The following is a 17,383-nucleotide window of genomic DNA, read 5'->3' as shown; positions in this document are numbered from 1 at the left end:
AATCCAAAAACTTTACAAAAACTAAGACACATTCTGTATACAGAGTCCAAGGCCTTTGGCTGTTAACACTCGATAGGAAAAAAAGGACAAAAAAGAGTAGCTATTTACAACTTTAATTTCAATACCTAGTTTTAGATTTATGCATCTATTATCATTCTTTATTGTCTTGCTATTTCCATGTTTTTCTCTTTAGGACTAATTAATCTTTATTTCATTAAAAAAATCTAGAAGACTAATAATTCCTGAACTTTCATGTTTCATGAAATTGCATCATAGAGCTAGTTAAACTACACAAAGATGTGTCAAAAATATTTTCAGTATGCTTAATTTAAATGTATATAAATTCATATTCCTTAAAAAAGACATTTAAAAGGATACTGCAATAATGTCAAACTAATAAGGCATACACTATGCAGCGTTCGGTCTAACTTTCTCCTGAATACTACAATCTTAAAGAAGAAAGGTCTGCAACATATTAAATGCTTTTTTGCAGCCGGTATAGAAAGGAACATAGCCTATGGAACATCATTCTGCCAAGTCATGGTCTACACTATGTGGGTGCATCTACATGTGCAATTAAATGTGAAGCAATAAACTCTGGAGCAGTTTGAGCTGGAGTAAACTACTCTTGGGCACAGAGTCTACACATATGTCTGACACAGCAGCAATTTGAGCAGGCCCAGGGTGGCAGGTAGCACGGGGGTCAGCCTCAGGCTCCAAGTGGCAACGTCAGGCAGGGGAAGGGCTGGCTAGGGCATGAGGGTGCTGAAAGCATGGAGCTATGGGGCTAGGTGGCAGGCAGGAGTCTGGCCCCCAACAGGCTAGGCTGACTGGGCAGAATTTATGCCTGCAGTCAGTGTCTACATGTGCATTTAAATCGTAGTAAATTACCCTGGCAGAAGATAGTACTCTCCCCAACTATCTTACTGCAGTGTTAATTAGTTTACTGTGGCCTAATACTGCTGCACGCATAAGTGATGATGCTTTACTCAGCAGCTAATTAGACTACTCAACAGTTAAGCGCATGTGTAGAGGCAGCCTGTTTGCAGTAAAATTTTTAACACCAGCCAGCTATATGCTGCACCTCTCCATGGCGACAGCAAAATCATGTAAATTAGAAGGCAGCATGTCCAAACAACCAAATCTTCTCTGACACTGAGCTTTAATCTCCGTTTTTCTGCCACTCCAGAGCTACAACACAGCCACAAACTTAACGTGATGATTCAATTAGCAAAACGGAAACCAACAAGAAGCCAAACATAGGACAGGGAGCTAAGAGATGCATTCTATTTCTGGCTCCAGTACACACTTCTCTCATTGGCTTAATTTCCTCATTTATAAAATGGCAATAAAAATACCCAACACTTACAAAATGCCTCTAACACAGACAGTTAAAGCCTATAAGAAAGCTGTAAGATCTTTTGTCATTTGTAGTCTGACAGTACCCAAATGACCCAATTTAGGTCAAGACTCATTAACCTAAAGTCTAGACATATGTAGAAATGGACTTGCTATGCAAGGATCCTCAAGCCAAATGCTTTGAAATAGCAAAGTTATCTATCCAGATTAGGTTTTTCTCTGCCCCCCCTCCTTCCCCTTCCTGGTATTTATGCAGCCACAGAAAATATCCATTTCTAGTCGTTTTAGTTTGGGAAAGGGTGGAGCTATTGCTGACCCTTCTCCAGCAGTGTCCAATATTTACATTTTCATTTCTCTTGATCCATCTCCTAAAAAAACACAAAATTAGCCACTCCTGAAAGTCTTATCTGTATACTTCTGATCTTATAAGCACATAAAAAGCTGCACTTCTGCAGCAACATTTTCTGGCTTCATTTGCCTATTTTAAGGACAAGACTGTCTAAATTAAAAAATAAAATCCATTTTGCTCTTAAAATAGAAACCAAATGCTTTTCTCCAGTCTTCAGTTATGAGCTAGTTGAGTCCAGATTGTTTTTAAAGAGCATTATTACATTAAATTTGATGGCTAAGGGCAATGTTAACTACTAAGTTTAGCTGCTTACATTTCACTTCAGATTGAGCATTCATTCAACATGTAAAACGCTACTGAATACCATGTAATAACATGATACCAAGCTACTGATTACCAGGCATCCAGGTTTTACATTTGCCATGGAAAACCGTGGTAAAAAATGGCTTTTCTGATTTTAAGGAGAAAAGCGCAGGAAATAAGTTTCCCCTTGCAGGCTGGCAGAGTTCCAGCCTGTAAGGGGCTGTGGGGAACAGGAGAAGGGAGATCAGCAGGGGCACCATGTGCAGGTGCACACATACATATGCACACGGCTTCCAGGCAGCCTGGAAAGCAGCTCCTGCAGACAAGTCATGGAGGAGGTGGGGGGATGGAATTGAGGCCCCCATAGTGAAGGTGGAAGGTAGCTGGGCAAGACTAGGACTGTTGCCCCCCTGGGGTGGTGCATAGGGTTTGGGGCCCAGAGCTGGAAAGCACGGCTGCAGGACCTGCGTGGGGAGTGGGACGGAGCCCTGGGCGGCTTGTCTGGGGAGCAAGCAGGCTCCCCACCATTGCGAGCACTTCTGGGAGGGGTATGGGTGGCCATGTGCCCAGGGAGCTGTGGGCGGGGAATGAGAGGCACCAGCGAGGGGTGGTGCCTGTGGTTGGGAAGTAAGGGGCAATGGCATGGACAGGGCACCAGCATATCAGGGTTGCTCAGCACCACAAAGCAGGTCATAAATTATTGGGTATTATCTCCTTTCTCCTAGCTGCTGCTTTTACTGCAATTAAGACTGCAAGCAGCAAAGCAATGGTGATGCGTAGGGGGTCCTTGGGGGTATATGTGCACCCTGAGAGGCTGCACTCCCCACTTAGGCAACAGGAAGCGGGGGCAGGCAGGAGCGCTGGTGCCCTGCGAACACCAGCTGGGGAGTGAAAAGCGCTGCTGCAGCCACTTCCTGGTTGGCGCGGCCAGCTGCAGGGGGACATGCCTCTCCGCCCCAGTCGCTGGCTGGTCACTGGAGGGGCATGTGCCCCCCTGACTAAGGTGGCACCAGTCACCCATGCAGCAAAGAAAAGCCTAGATCAGCAATTCTCAACCAGGATGTCAGGTCACCTGCCTGGAGGATCCCCCATCCCCACTGCAAAAGGGCAAGCACTGTAATCTAAATATTAGTTTTTCAAATTGGGTACCAGTCAATTCACAAAAGTTATAGAGGTGTGCCTTGAGTGGCCTGGATGTTTGTAAAAATGCTTGGACACATAGAACTGTTTCCACTAACACCTATTGCTGCATTAAAAGGGGGAGCAGTGCTGAAGACCTAACCTGTTAGCAGAAATTTAAGATTAATCAAACATTTTCCTAACATTAAGCTACCATAGGAAGAATAGCTGTAGTTATCACTAGGGCACAGATGTCTTGCAGATACTATCACAACATCATCCATGCGATAAAAAAATGAAAAGAAATTGAAGATCACTATTATCTTATTTTAAGCAATGAATAGGACAGTTTGGAATGTTATGTGCATTTCAACTGCTTTGACAGCCATCAGAATGGCTGTTTTGCACCTTATGATCTCTCTCAGATTTCTACAGAAAGAATGGTTTGAAGATTAAATTACGTATGATTCTCAACAGGTTTACCAAGAAGAATGGTTAATAAGGTCTGAAATGCTAATTAGGTTAATAAACAGTGGTTAGGATTCTCTCCTTTCCCTTCTGCTCACTTTCATATTTATACCTGCCACTAAAACGCTGGCAGGAAAATGCATTCTTTCTTGGCTAATAAGAACCATCAGACCCACTTCACTAACCTGGCTGAACAGCCAACAGTATCATTGTCAATATAAAAAGTGTGTTCCTTTAAAACCTTATTTCCCTATCACCAGATAAAAGAGAAAAGAAGGTTGGTTATTAGAGACTTAAAGTTTAATTAATAAATCTTTAAAATAATTCAGAGAACTCAGAACTTACCTTCTTTAGCCAAGTATAACTCTTTAAATTTTGCCCTCTTTTGATTAAATTCTTGCTCAAGTTGCTGCTTTGTGCGCAGAAATTCAGCATTGACTTTTTCCAATTCTGCTACCCGTTGCAGAAGAGCAACTAAGACAAAAAAAAAAAAACCAAGAGATAAAGGTACATCACTTACAGTTAAGGGTCCCGTGCTACAATTTTATAAAACATTAACTCAAATCCTTATTTTCCCTCATTAGTTCAGGTGTGTTTCAATGACAAGTCAGGATGACTGGTTGAGGTTTCTTTACAAAAACAAACTTTATATTGAATTCTGCTTAGAGAAAAGGGAACAAGTAAAAAAAGTGGTAACTGTTATACTACCAAGTGTTTCATTCTACTAAGTTAGGAATTTTTTGTGCATAGACAGAATAAAAATGCAAGCCACACATACCTCTCTGCAAGCAAAACAGTACCAACCAGGGTACTGGAAGCTTTCGTACCTCACACTTTATATCCTTCTTTAAGAATTTAAGTACAGAACAGACACAAAGCATAAAAGCTTGGAAGGAAAGAAGGGGAGGAACATAATCCAGAAATGCTACAATACATCACATGCTACAAGTCCGTCAAACAAACAAAAATGTTGATTTCAGAGTACACCCCCAATTCTGCAAAACCATTTTACAAATATGTTACAATATGTAAAATACATTACAATTTTATCATGTAAAAAAGCTAAGAGACTGCTTTACAATAACAAGTTTTGTTTTAGTTTTTGGGGGGGGGGGGTTGTTTTGTTTTTGAAGAGGCTAGGTAGAGCAATACTTTACCATGTGTATAAAAACTGCCTAAATACAAGCATTTTTTGACACATATTTTTGGTGTGAAGTAAGTAATAACTTATGCAAAAAGATGCAGTAACTTCTGCAATATCATGTATTTTTGGGTATCCAAGAGATGCAATTATGACAGAATGCTACCATGCAGTCTCACTTACGTAAGCATTAGGTTACCTAAACCAAGTGAGGATATGCACAAAAGGATTCTTTAGAAGCAAAACTATATTTTGCAGTTTGCTGTTATAAAGTAATAGTTAAAAATAATTACTGGAAAAGAATCTCTCACCTATGCCTCTTAATTCCTCTCTTATCTATAACACATTTAAGGTATTCTTGTGTAAAGAATTGAGAAACTGAATTTTGTGTACACGCACCTTCATGCAGGCAGAAAGGCATTACAGGGACTGTTTCTAGTAGGAATGCGTGAAGCAGGCCCTATTCAATTCAGATTTGGCTCAAATCGGGGACAGTGATTCAATTCATTGACTCGGATCACTGTCCCCGATTCCATTTGGCCAAATCCGAAGCTGAAGATTCAATGCTGATTTGGAGAATCAGTGATTCAGACATAGATGCAGCTTGAAATGTTTTTTCTACATACCTCAAGGTACCAGCGTGGCTTGTGAACGCTGCGATGCTTGGGTAGATGGAGCGTCCCACAGAAGTGCGGGGGGGGGAGGCAAGGAATATGCTCAGCGGCAAACTTGGAAGTGGACCGGAAGTATTTCCAGTTCACTTCTGGGTCCAACGGACAGCGTGCTGGGGGACCTCACCATGCCCCTCCCCCCCCTCAGCTTGGCAATTGGCTGCAAGGGGACCCCAAGTGCCCCCCCAGACCCAGGAGGCACCAGTCGCTGAGCCAGGGGGGCGCGGGGGAAGGGGGGGGCCTCTGCACTTCCTGGCAGACCCAGAAGTGCTTCCTGCCCACTTCCAGCGTCTGCTGCCGAGCATGTTGGGGAGCCCCCTGCACTTCTGTGAGACACTCCATGTGCCCCAGCATCACAGCATTCATGAGCCGTCTGGTACCTAGAGGTATATAGAAAAAACACTTAAAGCTGTGTCTATGTCTGAATCACCAAATCATTCTGAATCTCTCCGAATTGATTTGGAGCATTCCGATTCAATTCGGAGAGATTAAAAGGGTCCTCTGATTCGATTTGGAGATTCAGCCACTGAATCGAGCCAAATCAAATCACGGACCAAAGCTTTGCACAGCCCTAGTTTCTACCATTCTCACATGAACATAGTGAATGCGTCGATATGTGCCCCCAACTGTGCATTTGTTACTGTGCAGTCCTTTACTATTTGCTTTAGCAAGTACTAAAGGACTACACAGTAACTGCCATTACTGCACCTGGCAGTGCCCAGGTAATTTCCAACCGTACTCAGCAGTAGCAACAAGCCACCGCTCAGCAAAACGGTTCACGCCTGCCAATGCTACATTGCCACAGCAATGAGCTACGTTTCCATACCTCATCGCTATGGCAACATAGCATCTCATGTAGACATGCCCAGTGTAATACAAGGAGCACAAGTTTAATCCTGTGGAGGAATAGTTTTCCTTCACAGTTAAGGATGATCAGGGCTTACAGCCCACGGGCCGGATCCAGCCCACCTACCCTTTTTTTAGTTGGCCTGCCAGGCTCTGCGATCCAGCATACTACAAGAAACATCCCCAAGCACAGAGAGAGGAGGAGGTGGAGATGAGGAGGCATCATGTTTTGTTCTGTATCACGCACTGGGCAGCATGTCTCTAACCAGCCCAGTGTATGATGCAAAGCAATTTTGGGACACATGGAGGAGCCACAGCTGCAGCTGAACAGCCCATTCTGCAGTGTGTGCCAGGTGGTCAGGGATATGCTTGCACCTCTGGCTCAGTCACTAGTGCTGCAGCTACTGCCCAGCACACAGCACAGAACAGACCATGCAGCTGCAGCTGCAGCTCCTCCAAGTATCCCCAAGCCATTCTGCACCATGGACTGGTTGGGGACATGCTGGGGCTTCTCTCCGAGTCTCTGCAGCTGCTACCCGCACATGGTACAGAACGGACACGCAGCCACAGCACTTCTTTCACACATCCGGAAGCGAACTGTGCTTCAGGATGTCCCCAGAAGTCTGACACGTCCTGGAGATTCAAGGGCCACATTCTGGGCAGCAGCCTGAGACTGGAACAGAGCTCCAGCATGTTTCTGACGGACAGGAACTGGTGGAGCAGTCAGGTAACAATCTGTATGGGGCAGTGCTTGCTAGATTGCAGCAGGTAATCCTTTTGCTGGGGTTTGCAGCATGGGGAGTGGGACCTGCCTTCAATTGGCATGTGACCAAGGGCTGCCCTCCTCCCAACTCCCTTTGGACGTGCAGGGCCAGGAATCTCACCCTAGGGAAGTGATTTTCAACCAGGGTGCCACAGCACCCTGGGTAACTTGAGATTCTTTCAAGGGTGACACAGGTTGCCACACAATATTAGCACTGTTAGGTGTGCAAACAGGGTTCATAAGATGAACCCAGAGATTTCCAACAGGAATCCATAGTATTAAAAATAACCAAGACAAAACAAAAATAAAAAACAGCCTCCCACTCACTAAAACACCACACATTCTGACCTGTTGTGGTCTTTCCAAGTACTCTGAAGAACTGATTTATTATTTTCCTGAAATCAAAAAAAATGAATGAAAACTAAACAGAGGACATTTTCTTGAGTCTAACTGTCAGGGACGGGCCCCAAGGTCACGGTGGGCCGAGTGCGGATCGAACAGGTGGGATTAGCAGCGAGGAGTCAGAGCGGTTCGGGACATGTGCCGTTTCAAAAACGGATAGCTTTTATTGTTTACTTACGCTACTGATGGCCGTGTAGCATAGGCAGGTCAAACTTGGTTACAAATGAGTACGATAACGCGATAACGGTGGACGAGAAACGGTGCCGGGTTGATAACAGGAACAATGTCAAATGATCAGGAATAAGTCGAGTAAACGTGGAACGAGAAATCAAAGCCAAAACGTAGTGACGAAGAACAAGAAGCAAATGGATGGTCGAGAACGGATAGCTGAGAACGAGTCGAAGAAAACCGGAACGTGAACAGGTAATCGTGGTCGGATCGTATCAGAATCGTAAACGAGTAAATCAGAGTCGGAGTGAAACGAAGACGAGTAATGCGCCCAGAAACAACAGCGGCGGGGAGACCAGCGGAGCTCTGGGAAGCGAACCAGGGCTCCAGGCCTAGGAGGCTCTCCTGAGAGGCAGTCTCTGCAGCACCAGTCTCTGCCCTCAGACTGGTCTGGTCTCTGCCACGGGTGGAAACTTACAAGCCTTAAATATGAAACGTGTGGCCAATCATAAGGCTTCCCCTGTGGAAAGTTCCAGTGCCTTCTGGTGCCTGTCTGAGCATGCGCATGTTGCCAATTCAGTTGCCTCATGGCAGAGCCATTATTGACAAGCCTGGGGTCATGCAAGGGGCACGTGCTGGGCATGCTCGCTAGCCCTCTGGGGATTTTCCACAGCTTGTCAGCATTTGTCTATGCTTAACCCTGTGTTAGCCGGCACTCTTACCAAATTTGGCTGTGACACTAACAAGGTTGAGAACCACTGCCCGAGGGCTTGCGGAGAGGCAAGGTTTCCTGTGGTGGGTGCTGTGCAAGTCTTCCACTTCTGAGAAATTGCAAGGAGTTGGGGCGAGTCCAGTAGTTCTTGTACACGTGCTTTGTGAAGGAGCCACCTGTCGTCACACTGTTGTTGAAGATCAATTATATTAAACACTGGTCCTCCTCATGACTGAGCCTTTGTTAATTCAGCCTTCCACTACTGAAGGCTGTTGAGCTCTGCTCCAGATCACTGATCCTCAATGAAGGTGCCATGGCTCCTACATTAATCACAAAAGAAACTCAAGATTTCAAAGAAGAATCCACAGGATCCACATCCTGACCTGCTGTGATCTTTTCAAGTTCTCTGCAACAGAACAACTGCTTTGCTATTTTTCTGTAACCAAAAACATGAGTGAAAGCAAGGAGCTGGTATTTTCTGAGTTGTGCCTTAAGTCCAAGAGAGTGGACAACTACTGCTCTAGGTGACAGAAATTGGGGGAACAGATACTGATAGCTGAAGCTGGTGAAGAACTAAATTAAAATAATGTAAATATCCACACAGACTGAAAAGGACATGCAAGGCCATCTCCAAGAAAGAATTGAAATTAAAACCTTGATCACTTCTTCATCATTTAGTCTTTGATTGTGGCGCACATCCACAGGGGGAAGATACTGGAATGACCTTCAGGGAAGGTTAGCTGTAAAATAAACAGGAGTAACTCTCAAGGAATAAGCAGTTGCAGACCAAGCAGATATTTAATCACCATACTCTCCTTGCTCCATGACAGTATGCAAGCAGTGGTTCTCAGTAATGGATCTATCCTACTGAACAGTCCCCAGTTTTGGTAATCCAGGCCATGGTGAGAGTCTGGAGAACACCGAGTATTTCCTGTACCTCAGAAGCCATCTCTTGCAGAACGCTGACATCGATGAAGAAATCCAACTTTGTCTCAAATGTGCAAGTGCAGCCTTTGGCTATATGAAGAAATGGGTGTTCAAAGATCATGACATCAGATCCAAAACCAAGCTCATGGTTTATCAAGCAGTCATAATCCCCACCTTGCTGTATGTAGCTGAGACATGGACAACGTACAGGAGACAACAAGAGTTGTTGGAGAAGTACCATCAATGCTGCCTGTGGAAGATCCTCCAAATCCAATGGGAAGATAGATGCACCAACATTAGCATCCTCCTAACACCATGAATATCGATGCAATGATCAGCCAACACCAACTTTGTTAGGCTAGCCACGTCATACAGATGTCCAACCCCAGACTCCCGAAGCAAGTTTTATTCTCCCAGGTCAGCCAAGGCATACACTCAAGAGAAGGGCAAAGAAAGCACTTCAGGGACATCCTCAAGGCTGACTTACAAAAAATGTAACATCAATGTCAGCTTGTAGAAGACTACTGCCCAGGAGCACCCCAAGTGGAGGAAGAGTCTGCTGCAGGGATCTTAGTACTTTGAAACCTCATGACAACAACAGAAGATGGAAGAGAAGGAGTGGCAGAAGCAGCATATCTTAGACAAAATCAAGGACCCAGCACCACCTCCCCACATGGAAACACATGTCCAAGCTGCAGTAGAGTCTGTTGATCCTAGATAGGCCTCATCAGCCATCTTTGGACACACAGATAAGACAATCTTAGAAGACAATCATCCTTGTCTGTGAAGGACTGCTACAGAAGGAGTCTCTGCAGCATTTCTTTCCTCCTACTGCTTTGACTAGGGAGCCAAATCTTGTTTTTTTTAAAAAATGTTAGTTTAACCTCCTCTAATTATATTGGTTAAATGATTAACCAATAACACTGCAGCTTGGACACAGCTGCTGCTGAGAGCTGCTTTTGAGGGGGGGGGTGCAGGAAGGCGGTGGTGGCAAGTCCAGCCAGATAACACAGCCTGGGTGAAGCCCTGCACTGGGTGGGAGGGAACACCTATGAACAAGCAGCTAACTGCTTAATTGATGAGTCATCAGGCTACCTGCAGTTTCTCTCAAACTATGGGTATTAGTCCCCTCGCCCCTCCCCTCCTCCCTGCCCTGCCGCCTCCTGGTTCCTGCTGGGGCAAGTATGGCTTCCTTTCCCCCCTCCCCTGTCAGACTGCACAGGCCCCAAGCTAAATGATAACTGCTAAACTAACTGGTTATCACTGCACTAGCTCTGACAGTTAAAGCCATCAGATACTAAAGCTACTAAAAGGGAGGGAGAGATGCAATAAAAAAGACAAAATTTTAATCATTTGGAAAATACAGGAAACTGATTAAGTTTTTTATTTTCTGAAACATACGTGTCTATTATGATACAAACAAAAAACTAAGTTAGCAAAAGGATGGTTTCCTTTCTGGGGGCATCACCTGCACCCATAAATTTGAGTACCTTTAACATTTACAGTAATTGACTGCAGTTTGAAGCATTCTACGTTAGACCTAACCTAAACCATTTGAAAGGCTCTCACTGGCATTATTACACGGTTTTAGATCAGGCCCTTGGCACACACAGACAAACTACAGGTCAAAGTTCTGAAGGTGCAAACTGTACCTGGTCCTTAACCCAGCTGAAAATATACTTTGAAATTTATTGTGGCAGAATACAAACAGACCTAAAGAAAAATCTGCGTGTTCCTGGTACTCATATATTTTCCAAACAAATTTAGGTCTTAAGCCAATCATAATACGCTCCCATTTCCACAGACAGAAACACGATCGTCCATGTATAATGACACAGCTGAAGTACTGGGTACATAGTAAACACAAGCTGATGGACTGGTAGCACTCGTGGAATTTCGCCTGACTGAAACAGGATCTCCCAATACAAAACAGGAGATGAGAACAAGACACAGAACATAATATTTTATAATAGCATTGGCCCTAAAGCCCTGGGAGGCAGCAGAATGCACAGCACTGTGAATCACAGGTTAGAATGGGAAAGTCTCATTGACCAAAAAAGGGGGAATTTAGTTGGCCGTTAAAATAGCAGGTCAGAATTTAAATTAAACATGACACGTCAAACTGAAAGACAAGAAATAAAAAGAGGACTTTGGTTAGTAGCTCATTAGTAAACAAGGTCAATTCTAAAGTGTGCATGTCAAATAAATATGTGCTACCAAAGAGATAGCTAGACACTTATTTGTTATGTGAATATACAGGTTACTACTTTGTTTTTAAATAATGTGATTCTGGACTCCATGAATCGAGTCTAACAAGAAGGCAAAAGACCCATACTATACTGAAGAATGCCATGCTCATTTCCTGGTTTATCAATATTAAAGAGGAATAGTTAATTAAACCACAGCAAAAATATCATCTCAGGATCGGAGGACAAATTTAAGAGGAAGAGAACAACAAAATAAAAAAAAAGGTTTGGAGGAATCTACTTGGTTAAGAAATTTTCTTGCTTTCTCACCAAACACATTTACGATACAGGCCATATAAACAAAGTGAAAACCTAAATAAAAATTCTCTTATGGACTGGTCACTCTAAAGCAGTTTCAAGATCCCTTCCCACTTCAAGGGAATTAAAATATTTTCTATGCCAAAGTGCTTAATTATTGAAATATACAGCAAGCATTCCAAAATGCAAACAAAACTGATTATCAATAAGATTATTTTTGAAGCCCTGAGTCTATTCATAAGTAAATGCCACAGAACTTTCCACTTGATATTTTGGCACTGAGTATGGTATCAGGAGTTCAGACCCGTGCACGCCTGGCTGAACTCTGAAAACTGGATCAGAAATGGCAGAAGGCAGGGCGCGGTGGTGGCACCTTAGGGTGCAAAAAATGTTCAAAAATGCATTTTTGCATTTTTGTTGTTCAAAAAATGCATTTTTAGGCAACAGTTTATTATTTTCAGAGCATTTGAGAAAGTAGGCTGTTGCTACAAAAGCTTAAACATTTCTGAACGAGTTAGTCTCCAAGGTGCCAACCTGTCTTGCTTTTTCAATAATGTGACTAACTACCTCTTCCCTACTTATGGATCAAAAACATTAATATTAAAGATCTACTGGAAACCAATAAAAGTATTTTTGTCTTTTAAGTAGATTAACTAATTCTTTCTTTTCCCATTATTTTTACTGTGCTATTGCAACATCAGCAAAAGAATGAAAATAGCTACCCATCTTCTCCAATGCACTGGTATGCCATGACATCACACTAGACTGACAGCCACATCACCACTTATAAATTTTGTAGGCAAAATATTGTAATGCCAAATAAACTTTTCAAACCACCATCAGCCTTTTCCATGAGGTGCCAGCAGACATCTTGAAAAAGACTGTATGAGGCATTTATTTGCAGGACACATTTTTAAATAAAGAAGTACAGGCTCCAAAATGTTATTTTTCCATACATTCTTATTCCATACAACCTTACATTAAAAAAAATAGAACTATTCCATAAGTATACCTGTAGAATAAAACACATTATGTTCTTTTTAATAAGAGTGTATGATTCAGGTAACCCCTGCTTTAATGAATCAGTATGGTCCCAAGCACAGTAACTTTCCAAAATTCAGTATTAATAGTCATAAGAACTGGGGGAAGGGGAGGAAGAGAGGAAAGTGGAAATACTCTTAAGGAAAATTACTGGATTTTCCCCACACTTACATAAAAGTCACAAGCATCAAGAATCTTAAATTGCTTGACCTGGACAAATAACTAAAGTTTACTGGTGCACCTATGTTTTTCTTAGCATCATTTGAAGACAGAGACCTGTATAAGATTCTTCAGTTATTTCTGATTTTAGATGGCAATTTATTTATAAGTAACATGCTTTTCTTTAATATAACTATTTCATTTCCTGAGGTCTTTGGTGCAATGATGTTAACTATGCTGGCGAGAAGTGGTCTCACTGGGGTCAGTGCTTGGTACAGTACTTTTCAACATCTTTATTAATGACTTGGATGTGGGGGTGAAGAGCTCACTGGCAAAGTTCACAGATGACATGAAGTTATGGGGAAGTATGATCATGCTTAAAGACAGGCTACAGATATAGGTGGACCTAGAATGTGATGAAGTGCAACATCAAGAAATATAAATTGCTCCACCGTGGGACAAGCAAACCCCAACACACCTACAGGCTTGGCAGCACCAAAGTGACTAGCACCACGAATGAATGGGACCTGGGGGGGTAATAACAGACCACAGTATGAATATGAGCCAGCAGTGCAATGCTATAGCCAGCAGGGCAAATAATACTCTGGCATGCATCAATCGGTGCATTTCTAGCAAAACCAAGGAGGTGATTCTTCCGCTCTACTCAGCACTGGTGAGACCGCAGCTGGAGTGCTGCATCCAGTTCTGGACACTACACTTTAACAAGGACATGGACAAGCTTAAGAGAGTCCAAAGAGCCACCCGTATTATTAGACTTTCATGGCAAGCCATATGAGGAAAGGCTGAGGGATCTGGGACTCTTCATTAAAAGAAGGCTGAGAGGGGACCTGGTAGCAGCTTACCACTACACCAGGGGACTACATCAAGGACTTGGTGAGCAACTGTTCACCAGGCCACCCGAGGGGAAAACTAGGAGTAATGGCCACAAACTCCTGGAAGACTGATTCAAGCTCAACATCAGGAAAAAATTCTTCAAAGTCAAGGGGCATGTCCAGATGAGCAAGCATGTGCCTCTTGCTGCGCATCAGCCCCCTTTGAGACACTGCAAGAGGCACATGGAGGAACAAAAAAAGTTCCCTGCATTGCAAATTTGCAGCAGGGGGCAAAATTAGACCCCTGGGGTCAAAAGATACCCTGGGGGAAAAAAGTGGGGCAGAACACGGCCCGGGACCATGCCCTGAGGCAACCGGAGTCTCGGTCCTCCACAGAGATGCTCTGGTAGCCAGCCAGAGAATCTCTATGGCTGGCCCTCACCCCAGAGCTGAAGCATGCTGCCTGCCCGTGTGGGGCAGGCAGCAGTGCAAGCTGCAGGGACCTAGACCCGGCTTTGTGCCAGGTAAGTAGGGGGTTGTGGGACTGGAAGGAGTGGGGGGGACCAAGGGGGGGTCCCGCCTAGCCCCAGGCCCTGTTTGTTTGCCCAACTCACCATATGTTCCCCTGCCCCCAGCTCACTCTCCCTCCCGGCCCCAGTCCTCCGCACTCACCAACCATAGCAGCAACAGAATCCCTGAATTGTCTTCAGTCTCCTGATCACTCCCGGGCTCGTCTCCAGCCTCCTGCTTCTTCTCCTGCTCGTCTCCAGTCACCAGAGGCTGGGATGAGCACGGGAACAAGCAGGGGACTGGAGACGAGCAGGGGAACGAATACGGGCTGGAGACGAGCAGGGGCTGGAGAAGCAGGGGGCAAGTCTGGAGGGGGCTGTAGCCCCTGGGGGGTGGGCTGGGACCCTGCAGGCAAGGCAGTCTATGTACTATGTGGGGGGGAGCTCTGCCCTGTGGGGGGGCAGGGGACCTACCCCTCTTAAGCAGCCCCCACACCCACAGTCCCACCATACCTACCCACATACTGACCTGGATCCCCCCATATCCCACTTCCCACCCCACTCCTGCAAACCCCACATCCCTCCCTCACACACCCACCATGTGATAAGGAAACCAAAAGCAAACATTAAAACATATAGATATATAGGATTTATTTTATTATAGTGCTAGAGACACTGCTAAGCTTCCAAATTGTTTTAACATTGTGAATATAGCAGTAAACCATGCCCATCTGATCAGTCCCTCTCTCTTTTGTTCCAATTGTGGAAGAACATGGATTTTGGTGGATTTTAAAAAGTGAATTTGGGATGCTGCTTCAGCAGTCTATTTGGCACCACGGGTAGATCCTAATTGCCCAGGCCACAGAAGCTCCTGTCTATTTGTCCATCGGATTACCAAGGACAAGGCTCACTTGGCTAACTAGTAGCCCCTTTTTGTGGGGGCTAATAGACGAATGGAACAACTAAATCCTTGGGACAACTCCCCAGAAGCTCCTATGGGCAAGTAGCCCTGAGCTACTGGCCAGGGCAGGTTTTTATATTGCTGGGGCCAGCACAGGTGCTGGTCCCAGTTTCTAGTCCCCCCTTGGGAGCATCCACACATGCAAGCATGTGCGCTTCCAGCAGCTCAAATAGAAGCAGTGCAAATTTGAGCTGGGACATTTTGCTTGGCACATGTCCCTGGACATGCAAAATGTCCGAGTTCAAATTTGCACTGCTTCTATTTCATCTGCTGCAAGAGGACATGTTTGCATGTGTGGATGCTCCCAAGGTGTCCAGACTGTGAAATAAGCTCCCTCCAGAGGTGGTGCAATCGCCTACCCTGCAAATCTTCAAGAGGAGACTAGACAGTCACCTTCCTGGGGTCACCTGACCCACAGTTATCTTTCCTGCTTGGTGCAGGGGGCTGGACCCGATGATCTTCCCAGGTCCCTTCTGGCCTTACAATCTATGCTAGAGGAAAATGTAACCTGCAGCTGTGCAACAGAATATGTTACCTGGTAATAGCGTTACCTGTAGACAGGATTGTATCAGAGCACTGTGTGGGATTATAGTTTCATCGTTTCATAGTTGGTAGGGTCGGAAGGGACCTGAGGAGATCGAGTCCGACACCCTGCCATGGCAGGAAAGAGTACTGGGGGTCAAACGACCCCAGCAAGGTGTTCATCTAGCCTCCTTTTAAAGAACCCCAGGGTAGGAGCCAGCACCACTTCGCTTGGAAGTTGGTTCCAAATCCTAGCCGCCCTGACCGTGAAGTTGCGCCTCCTGATATCTAGCCTGAATCTACCCTCTGCCAGCTTGTGACCATTATTTCTAGTCACTCCTGGTAGTGCTTGGGGGAACAGTATATTTAAGTAGTTAGATTTAACAAACACCATGCTACTGGTTTATCAAGGCAATAAATAAATAAATACAAACAAACCAAACACTGGTGTCATACACGGCTGCAGGTTACTCAGCGCCATCATTCATTTGGAAATTTGATGAATATATATGCCTTCACCCCTTCTGCACAGTAATTCTATATGACCATAATATTATGCACACGAACAGTCTATTCTTGAAAAAGGGGGTTAACACTTCACACTTGGTACTGAGTGTTTCTGTAAGGAGAATCACTAATTGTCTGCTAATAGTTATGCTGCAGTACTAACATGAAATACATACAGCCTGTTAAAAATTTCACCTCATTACAATTATATTGATAATTAGAAGAGGCTGTATTATTATGCCTCTACAGCACAACATTATACATATCGTTTTAGTAAAGCTGTAATGCTCCCCTCCCTTAGACAATGCTGATTTACAGCTGTTTCTTTGCCTATATCCCTATTCTTTATTTCCCTTTCCTATTTTTGGATAATTTATGCTACTGGAAGTTTCTCAGCAGAAAACAACACAAAATCTAAAAGGAGGAGAGACTGTACTGTAAGATGGGAAGAGGCTAGAGATGGAAGAGAGATAAAGCACAAAGTTTCTGCAGCAATGGGAGAAGAGGGGGAGGGAGAGAGGGTCATCTATAATTATACGGATCAAACAGTGATCTTACACTCTAAGTACTACCTAGCACTGTGTCAAATGACTTAATACTACATACTTGCTTGTACTAGTAATTCCACAACACTAACGAATTCCAGGCAATACTATGTTAAATACCAGCATGCCACATGGATATTTATTTGAATCTTCCTCATGCAGATGAACTTGGTTGTTCCACACAGTGGGAGGCTTCAGAAGTAGTTAGTTAGCCATAGGAAGGTGGCACTTCAGTGCATGGTAATAAAGATGTTCACTGATAATACTTGTAATGTGGCAGTGCCGCTTTAAAGCTACCCACAGGTGCACAAGAGACACTAAATGAAGGAGAGTTCCTCAGTTCAAGTCAAGCACTGCTGTTTCGTTGACACGGCCATGAACACTCCCTTAATAAGATTGTGTTTAGTACCTCCAAACAATTTACCTGTCTATATTCTTGGTCTGCCAATGGACGTTTTAATAAGGGGAGATTAGAGTGTTGTGGCTGTGATGACCCAGGAAATAAATGTACAAGTCCAAATTTTTTTCCAATATCTTTTATTGGACAAACTGTATAGTTGGGAAAGATGCTGAC

The 17,383-nt window shown here is 44.1% G+C and overlaps 1 protein-coding gene across 1 annotated transcript in view; it reads right to left on the bottom strand.

The window, feature by feature from the left end:
* The window catches only part of RABEP1 (rabaptin, RAB GTPase binding effector protein 1), a 91,019-nt gene that overhangs the window by 59,325 nt on the left and 14,311 nt on the right, over window positions 1-17,383 (bottom strand). Inside the window, exon 2 of the mRNA XM_019545438.1 lies at window positions 3,944-4,072. Coding sequence (XP_019400983.1) covers window positions 3,944-4,072 — 129 coding nt within the window. The remainder of the gene's footprint in view (window positions 1-3,943; window positions 4,073-17,383) is intronic.

Source organism: Crocodylus porosus, unplaced genomic scaffold (assembly GCF_001723895.1).
Source record: "Crocodylus porosus isolate Cpor-Errol unplaced genomic scaffold, CroPor_comp1, whole genome shotgun sequence".
Classification (NCBI taxonomy): Eukaryota; Metazoa; Chordata; order Crocodylia; family Crocodylidae; genus Crocodylus; species Crocodylus porosus.
Note: the sequence above shows the minus strand (reverse complement) of the source record. Positions and strands in the feature narration are given on the sequence as shown.